Source organism: Limulus polyphemus, unplaced genomic scaffold (assembly GCF_000517525.1).
Source record: "Limulus polyphemus unplaced genomic scaffold, Limulus_polyphemus-2.1.2 Scaffold4585, whole genome shotgun sequence".
In the NCBI taxonomy this organism is placed as follows: domain Eukaryota; kingdom Metazoa; phylum Arthropoda; class Merostomata; order Xiphosura; family Limulidae; genus Limulus; species Limulus polyphemus.
Window position 1 is genome coordinate 25,065 of NW_013670195.1, and position 19,718 is coordinate 44,782.

A 19,718-nucleotide genomic window follows, 5' to 3' on the forward strand; every position below is an offset into this window, starting at 1 on the left:
AATAGTGAAAAGCGGTTCGTCGGGATTCTGAATATCAAATATATATATATATATTTTTAAAGCGAACTGTTTCTTGTTCCCCGATGAGACAGCGCCACATTTACGAACTTATAACGCTAAAATCCTGGGTATGATTATTCGCGATAGACAGGGCACTGTTTCTAAACTAGTAAAAGTTTCTTATAAAATTAAAAAAACAATCAATAATTAAAACGAATGAAATATATACTAATAATTAGGTTCGTTGTTATTCTTGAAAAAAAACAAAGCTTTGTAATTTTATTATATTAATTATGAGTGTGTATCTCATGATGGTAGTCGACACGATACGTATCTAGATACAGAAGTTTTACCAACGGTTTGTTACAAAGTTTGACAGTCTTATCTGTAATATATTATCTATATTACTAACATTGTCTTATTTAAGTACTTCAAACAGTGATTTTTCAAATTCTCAGGTTTGATCAACTAAATTGCAGCTGACAAGAGAAGTAAAGTAAAAAAGTTAATATTTGTTTATCTGTTTTGTTGTTGTAAATTTATTATGTTACTTTACATGTAACGTTTTTGATAAAATAAACGAAGACAACATGTAGTACTCATCTTTCTTTGTTAGAAATTATGTACAAAAGACTTATAATGTTTACTGAAAGCTGGCCAAGTTTCGTGAAGATACGTAAATCGTAACACTTTATCGCTACACCTTTAATACAAGTATTTTAGAACAAGTTAGAAGGATAACTTGGCGGTTGTGCTTGTGTTTCTCAGAAGTCATACAGTAAAGACCAGATTTACCTCAAACATAGCATACGTGGAGGAGTAAGTTCTCACCATCATTATAACCAGCCCCTGTAAATAACCTTTTCTTGCTTAACAGGTTGGCTAGGCAAAAAAAATAATAATAATAATAACTTGGGTTGTTAAAGTTGATGTGTTAGGAATTTTCAATAATTTAATTGGATTTTGTGTGGTCATTGCACTTTTCAGTATATTAGCTAGAATGTAATCATTAATTCGAACGAAGGGTGTTCGAAAATCTCTTGTTGAAGGTGTAGTTGGAAGGATGGTAGCAGACAGGTGGGCTCGAGAAAAGGCAGCTGGTCAACAGCATCCGCCGTCTACACTTGGATTACTGTGGTCTATTGATAATTTGGTTTCATACGTTACATAACAGGTTATAAACAATTACTGTATAAAATGCTGACATTTCTATTTCATTCCTAAGTTATCGTCACACCAATGGCAGCGCAAAGAATGTCTTAACGGTAAGAAGTGTGCTTACAACTTCAAGCGAAACGTTCGTCAGTTCGTGGCTCCCTCTGGTGGTCACTAGGTGTGTGCTGGAATGCCTTCCGCATGCTGTACTGTTTCGGTATCAACCAAGCCCGATTTTAAGCACTGAACTTTGATGTACCATCCGACATTGGATGAAGATAATGTTCAGCAATTTATTTATTAAAAGAAACTTTATTACAAATAGATTTGGAAACAAATTTAATACGGTATTAGATTATAACGCCGCTACGGCTGAAAGGGCAAACATATTCAGTGACGGGATTCGAACCCGCGTGTGGAACGCCTTATCACTAAGCCTTGCGAGGCCTTTCTAATAAATAAGTACATTTGTCGTTCATAATTGCTGAAGGGAAGTTTTAACAGTTTTTCTTTGTTTCCGAAATACTTAATTTTATCTTATCCGAGCTGAGTGTCAATAAATATCAATACAATCACCGTTGTATGACACATGTTAGTTTCTACTATGTAATAAAAACCCTACAATAACAGATTAAACAAAGCAGGTTTCAGTGATATCAGTAAATACAATATCATTCCACAAAGTTATTAATTTTCTATTGTACAGGTATTAAGACTAAGTCTATTGTACAGGTATTAAGACAATTTTTCCTTAATTGTTAGAGTTACTACATGTATTTGTTTTTGTAAACATAAATACAATTTTCTTTAGTCTGTGATTCTAACATGACTGTTTTACTTTCAACTACGAAATATGACTCTGTGGCTCTAATATGACTGTTTTACTTTCAACTACCAAATATGACTCTGTGGCTTTAATATGACTGTTTTACTTTCAACTACGAAATATGACTCTGTGGCTCTAATATGACTGTTTTACTTTCAACTACGAAATATGACTCTTGTGGCTTTAATATGACTGTTTTACTTTCAACTACGAATTATGACTCTGTGGCTCTAATATGACTGTTTTACTTTCAACTACGAAATATGACTCTTGTGGCTTTAATATGACTGTTTTACTTTCAACTACGAATTATGACTCTGTGGCTCTAATATGACTGTTTTACTTTCAACTACGAAATATGACTCTGTGGCTTTAATATGACTGTTTTACTTTCAACTAAGAGATATGACTCCAGTTTCTGATGAGGTAATACATAGCTTAATAGCTTTATTCAACGAAAAATGCAATTAGTGGAAACTTCTGAAAACAACGAAAGTATCAAATACTAGAGTTCCACAAATAATGAAAATATACGATCAAGGCCAGGCCCAAAATACCACCTATGCTTTCCAAATAAGATGTCAAGTACCTTAGGCTTACTTCACTCACCACCTATGCTTTCCAAATAAGATGTCAAGTACCTTAGGCTTACTTCACTCAGAAGGTAGACGTAGTTCTAGCGGATGCCTTGCTTCGGAACTTCAAGAAACATCTCGTGTTAAAGATGACTCTTTCACAATGCGACGCACATTGAGTCAAGATCATTAAAAAGAAGCAATGTACTTGTTTCGGAAAGACAACGGACAAAAGAGAATAAGTTTTCAAAAACCCCAAAACATTGGACAACCTATATATGGAGAAGAATATTTTGGCTCGATGAGTCAAAGTTCGAGATTTTTTGGAACCAATAGACACCAGTACGTTCGTCGCAGGATGATGAGAGATCAAGAGAACATGGTGGAGTAAGGATCCAAGTATGGGGTTGTTTAACCACATCTGTAGTTCGTTTATTTACTTATTGTTAAGCACAAAACTAGGCAATGGGCTATCTGTGGTGTGACAACCACGGGTATCTAAACCCAATTTTTAGCGTTAAAACCATTTAGACTTACCATTCAGCCACTGGGGGACCTGTAGTTGGTAATCTCTAACACATTTATGAAACCCTGTATTCTTCCATATACAATCAAATACTCATTTTGGGAGTCATTTAGTGGGAGAAATTTCATTTTACAACATGGTAACGATCCCAAACACACAGAGAACGCAGTAAAACAGGATCTTAACAGAAAGAAAGTTGACATGATCCTTGCGTACTCAGTTCGACCTCCGCAAAGTCCAGACTTCAGTATTATTGAGTATGTCTGGAGGAATTCTGGTTAATAATGCCAAGACTTCTGAGATTTAATTCCTACTGAGTATCCCCAAAAGCTGGAAGAAAGCGTTTCTTGAAGGCTTCAGACAATTATTTCAATTGAGGATGGTGATACAAAATATTAAAGAAATAAACACTAAACTCGCTTCATGTACAATGATTATGCCTTCAGACATCATGAAGCTCTGAAATACCTACAATAAAAGTTTGTTTCACCGCAAAACCACATTGGGTTATTTGTTGTGTCCACCGCGGGGAATCGAGCACCGAATTTTAATTTGTAACTCTGTCGTGATGATTGATGAGTCTCTAGTATTTTATATAGAAAACCATAGGTGTCTACTAAGTCTAACTTTTAGGTGTTTGCTAAGTCTAACTTTTAGATGTCTACTAAGTCTAACTTTTATATGTCTGCTAAGTCTAACTTTTAGGTGTCTGCTAAGTCTAACTTTTAGGTGTCTGCTAAGTCTAACTTTTAGGTGTCTGCTAAGTCTCACTTTTAGATGTCTGCTAAGTCTTAGCAGACATCTAAAAGTGAGACTTAGCAGACACCTAAAAGTGAGCACTTTTAGATGTCTGCTAAGTCTCACTTTTAGATGTCTGCTAAGTCTAACTTTTAGATGTCTACTAAGTCTAACTTTTAGATGTCTGCTAAGTCTCACTTTTAGATGTCTGCTAAGTCTCACTTTTAGATGTCTGCTAAGTTTCACTTTCAGATGTCTGCTAAGTTTCACTTTTAGATGTCTGCTAAGTATCACTTTTAGGTGTCTGCTAAGTCTCACTTTTAGATGTCTGCTAAGTTTCACGTTTAGATGTCTGCTAAGTCTAACTTTTAGATGTCTGCTAAGTATCACTTTTAGGTGTCTGCTAAGCTCTATAAATCAGTAATCATTAATAAAAGAATGCTTAAAATAGCTGAAAAATAATGAATATTTTGACATAATTAATTAGCCTCTTCGGATTTAGTTAATTCTTCTATTTAAAAATAAAAATATAAGATAAAATATAAGCTCGTCACAAAAAGGGTACTTCAGTTTGTGTAGTAAAGTAAAGACTGTGCGTTGTTTCACTTCTTGATAATATAACAATGAATAAACACAAATAACGCGAGGATGAAGTGTTGTTTTACGAAACGGAAATCTGTATTAATACACTAAAATACGTATTTGAATAGAACTAAGGTAACGTGAGGAACAAACAAGAAAATTCATTACAGAATAAAACTTGAGAATTAACTGTGACTCCAATGCACTTTACACTGCCAATACTTCATATAAGATTCACACGTAAATCAAAAAACGAGTTGTTTTTACTCTTAACCTGAGTGTTAAAAAGAGAAACACTTAACTACAAAATAAAGCAAAATGTATAAATAGAATTCAATCGTGGTTCAAAAATAAACAACATTATTCCGTATGCGATCGGTTCAGATTGGTTGATTAAGATCTCTGATTCTAGTATGGGCAGAAGACCGTCTCTATATGCTATAGATTTGGGGAATTGAACTCAGTACCTCCGCCCTATTGTTAATTTTAATTAGGCACAAATTCCGTGTCAAACAGGGCTTGCGGAGGCGAAGACCTTTAGTGACTCATTTTAGATTAATCTGACCGAATGATTAGTGCCTGGACACACACTGTAACGTTAGAGGATTAGTTGGCAGTCGTCTGAGTTGACGGATGATGCATTGCGATGGCACGAAGTCAGTTCCGGACCATCGGAAAAGAGCGAACTTGATAACCAATATGTACTTTTTTTAAAGCAACGTAATTCATCTCGTTCGAAACAGGAAGGGCTGAACCTTATATCTAAAATAAATGTTTGTTTTCCCCTAAATATAGCAATACTGTTCCGCAGTTTCTGGTTTTGATAATAAAATAACAGCGAACACTCCGGATTTGATGATTTCATAGTTGTCAATATAAGTCAGACTGCTAACGTCCTTTCTCCATAAGCTCTAAGTACAGTTATTTTAGAATTTTCCAACCAAAGAAGGTCAGGTTACTCTTTCTCAATAGGTTAAAAGCAACACATTACGATATATTTGGTTTAAATGTAACAATATCAGCGTTACTGTTTGTAAAGTAAGTGGCATAACAAGTTATACAGAATATGAAATAACAAATCAAATGTTAAGTATTTCTCCTAGTTGTGAGCTCAAGTAGTCTGTGGTTTCGAAAATGTAAATATTGATAGATAGAGGGCAGTAGAAAGGTACACAAAATAAGCTTATCAACAATTCAATGCCGTAGCACTGACATCCTGCTGACGTCATCGAAAACGACTCAAATTAGCAACCAACAAAGCAATGTCACCAGCTCGTTAAGGCCTCAAACTCAGAACCTTCATTATCCGACTGGTGTTTAGATCATTATAATTAATTGATTTCTCGCTGTAACAAAGATCGTTGAAATGCTGTTGGGAATTTTTACTTTATTCCAATTAAAACCTTCATGGGCCAAAATTACTATAACCATTAAGAAGCACCATTTATTTGTTTCATTATAATGGCGGCCGAGTAAGGCCCACCGGTTAGTGTACACGATAGCTGATGTTCCATGGTTAGCGTCCCGTTACCACAAAAAAAAATATCACGCTCTGCACTTTGGAGCCGTGGATGTATTATAAGATTGATGGTCAAATCCCTTCATTCGATGTGACAAGAGTAGCCCAAGAATTAGTTACAGGTAAAGTTGACTAGTCACTTTTTTCTCTACTCTATCACTTCATAATTAGGAACGCAGACATCCCTGGTGTAGTTTTACAATATATCCAACAAAAAAACATCATAATGAAAGTATATTAAAACTAAAAACACAACAGTAAATGTTCTATACCAGCAGTAGAAAGATGTAGAACAAATCCAAGCTAATAGGTATATGTAAAACGTTCATTTGAAAATCATTTTTTAAAAATCTAAAAATAAAAATACTCCAAATATTTATGCGGGAAGGATCGCGTTTCGAGCTAACCTGATTCATAGGGATGAACGCATTTCGAGCTAACCTGGTTCGTGGGAAGGATCGCGTTTCGAGCTAACCTGATTCATAGGGATGAGCGCATTTCGAGCTAACCTGATTCGTGGGAAGGATCGCGTTTCGAGCTAACCTGATTCATAGGGATGAACGCATTTCGAGCTAACCTGGTTCGTGGGAAGGATCGCGTTTCGAGCTAACCTGATTCATAGGGATGAACGCATTTCGAGCTAACCTGGTTCGTGGGAAGGAACGAACATGTTTTCACAAACGTTCTTTCAGTTTTGCAGATTTAAAGTCACGAAAAAGCTAAAACAGTACACTACACAAAACAATGAAAGACTATTGAAATTTATAATGTTTTAGTAATGACAAGGAAAAGCTATAGGTATGAACTAATGTAACCTGATATACAAATGATTGGTCTTTAAGCGTACACTCATGAATAAACATTTGATAGAAAACATCTAAGAGTATACCATACGGTGAGCACGTGCACCTCTCTATTCGGTCAACTCTCTCTCTCTTTCTCAAGGAATGTTTCTACCAGTTTAGCACGGTGGGATCGTGCATCAACATTCATTAGACTGACTTACAGAATCAATTTCACCAACGTATGGAAGAACAAAGGGTCATATGATTCATCCGGTTCCTATAATGCGTAGCATTAGACCATTCTGCCTGATGTAGAGGTCGGTACATCCATCAGTGCTTATTCCACCATTGCCCTGTGTGACAAGTTCGTGTGTGACAATGGAGTTGGATTTGTTTCCAGCTTCTTTCTAAACGACAATTCATCTGTAAGAAGATATTATTCCACATCTCATTTGTATTCTTCGCGAATTTGTTACTTCTTGCTTATAACTATTTGTACATTGAAATGGCATCCTGTTCCTGCTGTGAAAATTACATCCAATACCGGAGCATGTACCATACGATCGTGGCAAACCGGAATCAAACTACAGCCGTTGCTTGCTTGTGCATGGATATTCGTCTACCATAACCAGCTGTCCGAGCAACTGGACTATTGGTATGGAAGCGGGTCCATCTTATGATACTATGAAAAACTCGTAGTAGCCCATTTTCAACCTGCCCAAATAACTGTACCTTTAGTTCGGAATCGGCTCCAATTTTTGATAATAACCAATTGAAGAAAACTTGTAGCCAGTTCGCAAGCTATCGGAGCAAATGGTTCATTAGCGTGCAAGTGGTTCCAATTTTTGATGACGACAATTTGAAGAAAACTTGTAGCCAGTTCGCAAGCTATCGGAACAAATGGTTCATTAGTGTGCAAGTGGTTCCAATTTTTGATAATAACCAATTGAAGAAAACTTAAGTTTTCTTCAAATTGTCATTATCAAAAATTGGAACCACTTGCACACTAATGAACCATTTGTTCCGATAGCTTGCGAACTGGCTACAAGTTTTCTTCAAATTGTCATTATAAAAAATTGGAACCACTTGTACACTAATGAACCATTTGTTCCGATAGCTTGCGAACTGGCTACGTAGCCAGTTCGCAAGCTATCGGAGCAAATGGTCCATTAGTATGCAAGTGGTTTCACATTCTGATAATGATAGTTTGAAACACTTTCAGCCAGTTCGCAACAGCCTGTTGTGATTGGCTGGATTCCAATTGTTTGATGGCTTTCCACATGAGTGAAAATTGCAAGTGTCTTCTTTGCAGACTGGCCATTGTTAATAAACAATATATATAGAGAGGTAGAGAATTTTAAATTCTTTGAAATAACAACTAAGACGAGATTGTGAAAAATCACACCGAGGGATCAAACATTTGCACTTTATATGACATGAATGCTCACCATATGCCTGTTTTTCATAACAATTAATTGAGGTGGTTGACATTATTCTATATAGTAATAGTTGTTTGCGTTATAATAGCTATTAAGACTATAAATGCAGTAATGCAGTTTTTATCTATTCAATTTCATCAACACAAGACACTTAAAACTCAAAACATCTATTTTCCCAAATAAGACATTTTGTCTTATGATATGCAGCTGATGAAATACGATGTAGTAGTGAGTAATAGGTGTGATCTTATACAACAAAGGGATAAAGTCAGTAAACAGGAAAATGAAAGTTAACATCAGTCTCATTTTTATTTAACATGAAATCATGGTATTTTTTTTCCTATGGAAAACGCGACTTAATGGGTTGTTTTTGCAGGGCTCAAGGTCTTTATATCTCCTTTTTATCTTCAAAAGAGAGAGAGAGAGAGAAAGATGATAAACCATTTTCTTCATAGTATTTTTATTAAGTTTTGAATATGTTACTGTAAACGATTGTCGTTAAACATCCTGAAATAAAAACTAGATTTACTTACACAGGGTCCCCGAAAGTGTTATGTTTCAAGAGTAAATAAAACCCAAAATAAGTGTAACAAACATTTTATATTTCTTGCTTTAGAAGTTCATATGTCATGCTGTGTTGTAGCCTCCAGAGTGCATAATTATTCTCGTGATTCATGGCATGCACACGTTTTTCTGACGTGACGATAGTACAAATTACAACGCTAAGCGTCCCTTATGTGACGTCATTGTCGTGTGTACTGATTGACTGACAGACAGACAGACAGACAATACACTACTGTACATTGTTGCTAGTGGTTAGAACAGGAGATAATATTTTTCACAAAACAGAAACAACTGAGCTAACATTTATATTGTTGTACATTTATTGTTAGTTGAGATGTTTAAATTTTAAATTCATTAGTGTCTAACAATTGTAGTAGCTGAGATAACATTGATATTATTTCACATTTTATGCAATTGATGTCTAATGACAATCGAAGTTAATATTTGTGTTGTATTTTATATTACTTAGCATTCTTTAATAAAAACATTCTCTAAAAAAACACTAGACTAGAAGAAGTGAAACTGAGATTAATTCTAAAAAGTTGAAGTCCTATTGAAAAAACAAGTTTTTGACAAATATATAACGATATAAAAATACAACTGATTGAAATTACACGATCCAAAGTCTATAGTCACGTAGCAACTGCCTTGCAGAGTACAAATCAAGATAATTAGACCAATCAAGAGGGTTTTTGTATGTGGCTGGCGCACGTAATGATGATCGATACAAGGGGGGACAACTGTCGGTGCGTAACAAGAAAAATACCGGTTCGGCTGCTTTTCCGGGACGCGAATACGAGTAGCTCCGTCTCCTGGAAACTACGGAGAAACTAAATTATATACTGTTGAAATTTCATTACGGATTCTATTTTCAGCCTCAAATTAAATGACAAAGAGATCTGGTTTCACCTTCTGAATGTGATTATGAGGTTGACGAACAAAAGCCAGTGCGAAGTCATTCGTAAAATAAAGAATAAAAAAAAAACTGTTTCCGTAAGTAACAGCGAATATTTTTGGATTTTATAACATATAATATAAAGCATGCACATTTGTAGAATAATAGTTCAAAGTTTGGTTCCCTTCAAATATTTAATTATTTCCTAAATTAAAAAATAATATGATTTTGTTTCTCTCTCTCTCTCTCAGCAAATCTGAATATATATACACGTACGTTTTTTTCTCTAAAAGTCGCTACATCTCTTCGTGTATGCTGTTTGTTCGTAGTTAAAAGAACAACTACTAACTAAAGTTATGCCCGCCCTTTGGCACAGCGGTATATCTGCGGACTTACAACGCTAGAAACCGGGTTTCGATACCCAAGGTGGGCAGAGCACAGATAGTCCATTGTGTAGCTTTGTGCTTAACTTCAAAACAAACAAGAAAGTTAAAGTTGCACGCCGGAAATTAATCTAAATACATAGCTATGATTAACACCAAACCGAACCTAAGCCTATTTGGCACATTTTACTGTCTTATTTCTTTAGTAAAAAAAAAAAAATAGTACCCATATGTATTGTATTCTATATTTATTGCAAGTATTACTGGAATATGAGCAAACGTTCATGTCTCCGTTTTTAAAATAGAATGTTTGTTTTATAAATATATATACTTCATAATAAGTTCACTAAAATTACTCTTAGTAATAGTATTAATATTAGCAAGTGATCATTTTCTATATCATACTACTTACTTCTGTAAGCCCCCCCCCACCCCCAATGGCTCAGTGGTAAATCTGAGGGCTTATAACGCTAAGAACCGGCTTTTGATATCCGTAGTGGGCACAGCATCGATAGTTCACTGTGTATCTTTGCGTTTAAAGGCGGATATACAAACAATACTTCCGAAATACAACAGAGATAAAATACGTGTGCCGACTGTTTCTACATGTAATTCATAGTATTTGATTTAAATAAAAAGTGACTTGTATGTGTTTGTGTGTTTTTAAGTAGTACAACGTGAGCTTAAAAAGTTTTTAACCTGCTACATGTAATTTCATATTCATAACGAACCATGTAAGTGCAAGTGTAGGTGTAAGTTCATCCCCATCAATTATTAACTTGTCAGCTGTGATTAAGTTAAACATGGATTAAAAACTTGCGACAGATTTGCCAGATATGAGTAAGTTAAACATGGATTAACAATTTGGTACAGATTTGCCAGATATGAGTAAGTTAAACATGGATTAACAACTTACGACAGATTTGCCAGATATGAGTAAGTTAAACATGGATTAACAATTTGCTACAGATTTGCCAGATATGAGTAAGTTAAACATGGATTAACAACTTACGACAGATTTGCCAGATATGAGTAAGTTAAACATGGATTAAAAACTTACGAGAGATTTGCCAGCTATGATTAGTATAGTATTTCTTATACACCACTTAGACAAAGCTTAATATTTCTTATATACCACTTAGATAAAGCTTAGTATTTCTTATACACCTCTTAGACAAAGCTTAGTATTTCTTATACACCACTTAGACAAAGCTTAGTATTTCTTATACACCACTTAGACAAAGCTTAGTATTTCTTATACACCACTTAGACAAACCTTAGTATTTCTGATACACCACTTAGACAAAGCTTAGTATTGCATTTCTTATTGTTCTTCTTGTGTGGCGTTTAAGACGAGAAAAAAAAAACGTTTTCATACACTAACCCTGACCCTAAAAACGTTATACTTGAAACTTATGTTCCAGTGCTTGCGGTCACTTTAAAATTGCATTTGACACTTTAAGAACATTTAGTATTCAAATAATATTTACTTATTTCCTTTTTCGCCTATATTTTAATAATAGTCATTCCTTTATCTCTTTCTCTCTCCCTTTTTGCACTGTTATGCCTTAATTTACTAAATTGACTTGGTTCATCTATAAAGAAGAAATTAGTTCAATAATTGAGTAAAATTTATATTAATCGTTGTTGGAATTATAATTTGTCTCTATTTTGTTCATTTTGTGGCTAAAATGTAGAAGTGTTACAAAACATCTTAATTCCAAAGCACATGCGTGTGTGTGTGGTTCAATCACATGTTAAACCTTAAGTAAATAAGTTAAAAAACTCAACCATTAACTAAATGGTAAAAATTATATATAATATGTAGAACAACCAAAGGTAAATATGATTATATTTCCTACATACCGTGTGTGCATAAAACTTTTATAAGTTTAACACTAATGTCTTATGAGAAGTACAGTTCTAACCATATCAGGTTACAGCCAACAAAACTGTTGAGAATGTGGACAACAAGGTTTCATTTCTTAAAATAGTGATTTAATATCTAATGATATTTAGCTTTCATAAAAAGAGTGTTAAAAGTTAGTTATTTTAAAACTAATAGTTATGGCAAGTTTCATTACGTGTGTATGCAGCTTAATTGTTGTACTAGGCTTGTGTAATATTGTTGACGTCATGTTACTCGAAGCTTCTAAGATTTTCTCGTTATGTATAATATTGTTGTTACTAGAGAGCTAGATATTTCTAGATTTTTCTGTCGCATGTTGTAAATACGTGCAGATACAGAGCGGAAGTTAGTTAAGAAAGAAAGTCATTGAAAGTTAAGAAAGTGACTTAGTAAAGTAAAAGTTAACAAAGTGAAGTTAGACTGAGTAACTATCAGTTTAGCCGTAACTGGCGATATCTAAAATGAGTTTCACAGTTTGTATTGTAACAACAGAGATAAAGAAAAATTTATCTCGTCAATTGTGTTCTAAAGTAATTCAATCAGCCTGTGTGGACTTTGACAAAAAGGAGGCAATTATTTAAAGCTCTGGATACAACTTTGGTAACCAACAGTTACAGTGGTGATTTTGAAGCGAGTTTTCACAATTTGTATTGTAACAACAGAGATAGAGAAGAAATAATTCGTTTTGTCAGTTGGGTTCTAAAGTGACTGAACCAGCTTGTGTGGACGTTTGACGAAAAATAGAATTGTTTAACGCTCTAGATTTAACAGTGGTAAACAGTAGTGTAATGAATTGTTGTAAATACGTTTGACTTGTTTTGAATATACTATTCTAAAACACGAGAATTGTGTATTGTCCGTTCTTTGTTGAGATTTGTCGCCAATAATTTCTTCATATTCACCATGTGAAAAAGAAAAGTGTCTTTTTCAATACCCCTAACAAGAATCGTAAATATCATTGAAATTAAAATAGCTTAGGATAATGAAATAGCAACTTTTGTTGTTGTTTTGCTTCGCAAAGATTTCAGAATATTTTAAAATATTTTATTTATTAGTGTTACCTGTTAACGAAGGTATTTAATTTTTTAGATTTAAAAAATATTGTACGTACTTTTGTTATTTTATTAATATTCATTATAGTACGAAGAGCACTTTGGTATTTGATATGAATTTTGTTTTTAAATATTGTAATGAGTTGTTGTTGTATTTCTGTTTACAAAAGCACAAGATGTTGGTATGACCGAGTAGTTAGCGTAAATGAAAAGTCCTCTGAAGTTGACTTAACACATTCGCTACGAAATTTTGGTGGATTCTGTTGAGGTTGACTTATCTTGAGTCAGAAGCTCTAAATTAGAGATGGCTATGTCTGAACCCTCAGGATCTTTGACTTGGTCATTTAATTAACGTTTTACAGAAGATGTCGTTCCAATTCAAGATATGAAATATTCCACAGCGCGAAGAATGATAGGTTATTTTTTATAAAATATTTGACAAATATTGCTATATGTTGTTGTTATAATGTTTTGTGTTTACCAAAGTTATAGTATACTACGGTAGTGGACATTAAATATCTTGGAGTTATTATCTGTTGGTATTATCATATTTCTGTTTACCGAGTCATATAGAATAATAGGGTACTTACTGGCTGTAAAATATTTTGGAAATACCGTTATGTATTGGTGTTATCATATTTCTGTTAACCAAAACTCCAGTAATGATTTAACATATAAGATATTTTATCAATATTGTCGAGTATTTCCATTATTTTATTTATTTTTACCAAATCGTGAAAAATAATATGTATTTAATATCATATATGATAAAATATCGTAACGTACTGGTCAGAGAACAGGAGGGGGCAATAGATCCACCCAAGAAGATTATAATAATCTGACAATAAAGTACCATTTTTTATGTTTTTACTGTGTGTGTGTATTGTAAAATTACAATATAATGCAATGCCAGGCCACCTATTATTGCATTTTCATTTTAGTTTCTTTCCTGCACAACGCGAAGGAACTAAAGTATTTAACATAAAGTATTGTACAACTGTCGTTATCCTAGTTCTGTTTATCTAGGGGGAAAATCTATAAAAAAAATATTAGGGTATTTAACATATAATATTTAAAAAAGGCAAGAGAAATATTTTGAAAATACTGTTGGCGTATTGTTATTAAATGTTTCTGTTTACCAAAGCATGGAGGATTGCCAGGTTAATTAATATAGATAATTTTATATATTAATATCATTGTGTTTCTTTTCTTGGTATATATATACTGTAAAATATTATAAACTATTGTTACGTATTATAGTTATCATACTTTTGTATACCACAGCATAAAGAACAGCAAGATATCTGAAGTAGAACAATTTTGGAATTAACCAATGTATTGGTTCATAATTAAATATGTTCTTTATTCGACTAGCATGGTTAATGTCATTTTTTCACACTGCTCTTTGTATTTTAATATTCTGTCAATGGAATTTCGATGTTTCTTTGTGTGTGTGTGTTTTTTTTTCTATTGTTTTTTCACTTTATTCATATAATATAATTCTCTTATTTCTCTCCAGGGGATGTTTATCGTCAGTCTGCCGTACGCCTGTCTTCACGGTGGGTACTGGGGCATCTTTGCTCTTGTGTTTGTAGCATACATTTGTTGCCATACAGGTAAGATTCTAGTGGCTTGTCTGTACGAACCAAATGAACGTGGAGATATAGTCCGAGTTCGGGACAGCTACGTGGCCATCGCTCAGAGCTGCCTAGGGGACAAATGGGGCGGGAAGATGGTCAACGTGGCCCAAATAATCGAATTGCTGATGACTTGTATCCTGTACGTGGTTCTATGTGGTGACTTGATGATAGGCAGTTTCCCAGATGGACCAATTGATCAACGTTCCTGGATGATGATTGCTACCATGTTTCTCTTACCTTGCGCTTTCCTGCAGAACCTGCGATCAGTCTCATGGCTCAGCTTCTGGTGCACCGTTGCCCATATTCTCATTAACATTATTGTCATGGGCTACTGCTTTACCAGAGCCCCCTACTGGGCTTTTAGTAAGGTGCCCCTGAGGATCGAGATCCATTACTTCCCAATCAGCTTGGGCATTGTAGTATTTAGTTACACTTCTCAGATCTTCTTGCCGACCCTCGAGGGTAACATGCGTGATCGTTCCCGTTTCCACTGCATGCTAAATTGGAGTCATCTGGCTGCAGCAATCTTCAAGGGCCTGTTTGCCTACGTTGGATTTCTGACGTGGGCTGAACAGACACAGGAAGTTATTACTAACAATCTTCCAACCAAAGCTTTTAAGGTCATAGTTAACTTGACGCTGGTCATCAAGGCTCTGTTTTCATATCCTTTGCCCTACTACGCAGCAGCTAATCTAATTGAGATTGCTTTCTTTCAAGGAAAACCGACAACAAAGTTTCCTTCATGCTTTGCAACAGACAAAGAGTTACGAGTGTGGGCTGTAGCTCTTCGAGTTCTTCTGGTAATCTTTACCCTGTTGATGGCCATTTCGATTCCTCATTTCGCCATCCTGATGGGTCTAATAGGTAGTTTTACAGGCACCATGTTGTCTTTTGTCTGGCCGTGTTATTTCCACATGAAACTGAAATGGAATGAGTTACCTTGGTATACAATCAGTTGGGAAGTCTTCATTATTTCCATAGGAGCCTTTTGTGGTGTTATTGGAATATATTATTCTTTTTCGGCTCTCGTCCAGGCTTATCATCTTCCTCTACCCCACGGAGAAACACCATAAAGGTGATATACATATATCTATGTAATAAAAAATAAATCCTCTTCCGATAATCCATGCATATTAACTTTGTTTAGTCTAACAGCCAAGTTGTAATGCTTATCTTCAACTTGATAGATCTTTTGTGTCGTACTAAATGATTTAGTTGATCTTGATGTTTCACCATGTTCGTTCAGTGAGGTCTTAAAAGAAAGACCAGTTTTCCCTCTAACGTAAAGAACACTCAGAGAACCCCACTTACCTTTGGCCATCTTCTAGATGGAAGAAGCTATGTCTGCCTCAAGGTTACCACAGAATGTAGAAAAAGAGTACACTAACGTAAAGAACACTCAAAGAACCCCACTTACCTTTGGCCATCTTCTAGATGGAAAAAGCTATGTCCGCCTCAAGGTTATCACAGAATGTAGAAGATAGTAGACTAACTAAAGAACACTCAAAGAACCCCACTTACCTTTGGCCATCTTCTAGATGGAAGAAGCTATGTCTGCCTCAAGGTTACCACAGAATGTAGAAAAGAGTAAACTATCGTAAAAGAAAAATTATAATGACTCGGATAGAGATTGAATGAAATTAGTACTAAATTAGTAAAGAATATAAACACGTTGTTGGCGTCCTTATAGCAGTTTATGAAACTTATTATGGTGTTGAAATTTTCTTCGACAAGAGTAAGAGCAGAATGTGTCTTATTGAGAGACCTGGATATGCAAGCTGTGCTAAGACACTTCTCATCGTACATCTTATGTCTGAGAAACAAAATATTTTCAAACAGATCAGTGAACAATTTACTAAATGTGGAGTGAAGAAAATGGTGGATTGTACGTACTATTTTGCTTTACTTAACAATGTGACTGTCATTGTATTGTAGTTTACTTGTCAAGCATACTTTGTATAAAATGTTAGACCTATATCAGGAATAAGCCAAACGATATTAGAAAACAGATTGCTATAACACAGAAGAAAGAAAGTTATAACTTGAAATGCTTGAAAGTCTAGTAAGACGAGAAAACTACAGGTAGTAAAAGTAAAGTGAATAAGAAAATGAGGTAGAAAGTTACGTGTAATAATATATTCTGTAATTGATGAGTTGTTAGTGAAAGAAAACCTAAAGATGAGTGTAATGTGTATATTAGCAGTAGTAACAATAATTTATATAGGATAAATTTTGTTACAGAGGTCAAAATACACATATATATATCGAAAACAGTAGCTTTTAAAACACTCCAATAAAGTGCTTAATTTAAAAGACGTAAAAATGCTAAATTTGTAATGAACGATTTCAGAAGTGTTTAACTAGTTCCTTGACGTCACACGATTGCGTGATTTTGATTCATTTATATATGTATATTGCGTGAGTGTCTGTGCATGTGTGAGCAGTATATGCATGAACTCTTTCGATTCGCTCGAGTCAAACTTTCATTAAGCTGAAAACAGCTTGCGATGGTTATTGAGGTCGGAAATTATGGTGTTTAATAACGAAAACGAGCAACGCTTTTGTTTACAAGCTTTAGGTAAATATAACATCGTGAAAGGGTAAAAACATCGTGTTTCAGAAAAACGGTAGGCCTGTGATGAAAGGGCTACCTTTTGTGCCGATGTAAACAAGCTTAGTGAATTAGAACCTCTTTAACCTTTCACGAATGATCTAATTTAGCAAATTAGAATTTTTAGATCTGCTTTTTAAATCTAATTCTATCGAAGTCTGTGGTAGGATGAGGGCTCAGTAATGTAGATTAGTCGAAGGCATAGAATTTCAGTGTAAACATTTGAGACAGACGTCTCAACTCAAGGTGCATTATTAACGAGACCAAATTCATCTCATTCACGTCTTCCATTTGCTTAGTCTTCCAGCAAAAATAAATCTATATATCTTCGATGTTTTATGTGTATTTGTAATGCCTCTATCGAAATCTTTTAGTACTGAGATTTAAAAAAAAATGGATCATACACAGTGAAATCATTGTTGGTCCAAGTTTTCGGTTTCTTGTAGTCACTGTGGGCATGCCAAACAAAATATATTGTTGCATGGTAATCATTGACTATTGTTTGTACAAGGCATATGTGTGTTAAAAAAAAAATCTACACTCTGTAACACATACAATATGTAACATGTCAAAGTGAGACTTGAGCATTTAAGGGACAAATTCGGGATAAAATCAATGTATTAAAATAATCGTGAAATACGTAATGATACAAAAAGAATAATATTTTCAATTTAGAAATTTATTTAAGAATTGAATTTAATGACAATTCTTCGCTACCAAATAGTTATGATGTCCAATCATTACGCCTCCAGTAAGCCAAACATGGCGCATTTTCTCGATGTATTGCACTTAGTAAAAATATTACACCAGACAAGTATAAGTTGATTCAAAATTGACAACATCAACTCACCTAATTGTAGTGTCCAATATGCAGACAATTGTATATTCCCACCATTTTCTTCAGATGGTGTGGTTATTGTAGGCTGAATCAATTCATCTGTCCAGAGGAAAACTGGTCTGAATAGCTGTCTGCCAATAAACTGAGATAAGAAAAAGGTGGTCCTCCGCATACAAGCCATAGTGTCTGTGAAATAATATATGGATGTGTCTTAGCAGAAGAAATGTGACACAGCCTGGTGACAAACATTCATAATTGAATAATAGCTACTGATACAATTTTACTAGTAAAATACGTATGTGATCGTTCAACTTCTTGAACTACAAAGTAGATTAATACACGTTCCAAAAGCAGTAACTCCGATATCAGACTACTATTGACGTCGTTTGAGAACTATCAGTGGGTATCTAAGTTAACATATTCAAACCGATATACACCCAGCTCTAGACCGCTGATGCTATTTTGGAAAAGTCTCCATAATAAGTACTTAAAGTAGCTTCTATGACTAGCATTCCTAAGTTTCTATTTTTACTCAGGTGGTGTAAGAGTCATCATAATAGACATCTAAAATGACATTTTAAACCAGTGCTACAAAATCTTGCTAAAGTATTTAGAATGGACATCTAATCTGACACTCCAAAACTAGTGTTTCTGACATTGGACTGCCACTGAGGTCTTGTAACAACTACGACAATGGACATTTAAACTGACATTTTAGAACCGGCATTTCCGATAGTGGACTACAACTGATGTCGTACAATAATCATCATGATGGATATCTAAACTGACACCACCAGAATTTGCATGCAAATAGACACTATAAAAACCAGAATTGAGAATACTTGTGTAGTTCACTTAGTATATTGTCTGAATGTTTCTTTGAATAATTTTTATTATTATTCTATATAAATTGGAAAATGTCTAACATAGCAAGTCAAATAAATTCGATTATATTTCTAGATAATAATCTATCTCCATATCAGAAATGTATTTAATCCAAACGTTTATACTATGTATCTGTCACCATTTCATTCTCTCTGCTTATATTGTAAACCCCTAACACGTGTGGCTTCATTTACGTTTTATTTGCAATTCGTTTAACGTTAAAAAAAAAGTTTAAAATCTAATACACGTTGTGTAAACTGTATTTTGTGAATACGTAGGAAAAGAATCTAATAATCCAAATATTTTGTTTTAAAAAGAACTTGCAAGTTAATTATAGCAGAACTAAACAATGTTGCAACAAAACAGCAGAACTAAACAATGCTGAAACAAAACAGCAGAACTAAACAATGCTGAAACAAAACAGCAGAACTAAACAATGCTGAAACAAAACAGCAGAACTAAACAATGCTGAAACAAAACAGCAGAACTAAACAATGCTTAAACAAAACAGCAGAACTAAACAATGCTGAAACAAAACAGCAGAACTAAACAATGTTGAAACAAAACAGTAGAACTAAACAATGCTGAAACAAAACAGCAGAACTAAACAATGCTAGAAACAAAACAGCACGAACTAAACAATGACTTAAACAAAACAGTAGAACTAAACTAGTGCTGCAACAAAACAGCAGAACTAAACAATGCTAGAAACAAAACAGCAGAACTAAACAATGTTGAAACAAAACAGCAGAACTAAACAATGTTGAAACAAAACAGCAGAACTAAACAATGTTGA

The 19,718-nt window shown here is 34.3% G+C and overlaps 1 protein-coding gene across 1 annotated transcript in view; it reads left to right on the forward strand.

Annotated features, from left to right (window-relative positions):
• LOC106471380 (vesicular inhibitory amino acid transporter-like) overlaps nucleotides 1-19,530 on the forward strand; it is a 24,627-nt gene extending 5,097 nt beyond the window's left edge. The window contains exon 2 of the mRNA XM_013931978.2: nucleotides 14,468-19,530. Within this exon, the coding sequence (XP_013787432.1) occupies nucleotides 14,468-15,661 (1,194 nt within the window). The 3' untranslated portion in view covers nucleotides 15,662-19,530. The remainder of the gene's footprint in view (nucleotides 1-14,467) is intronic.
• Nucleotides 19,531-19,718: the final 188 nt, after the last annotated feature.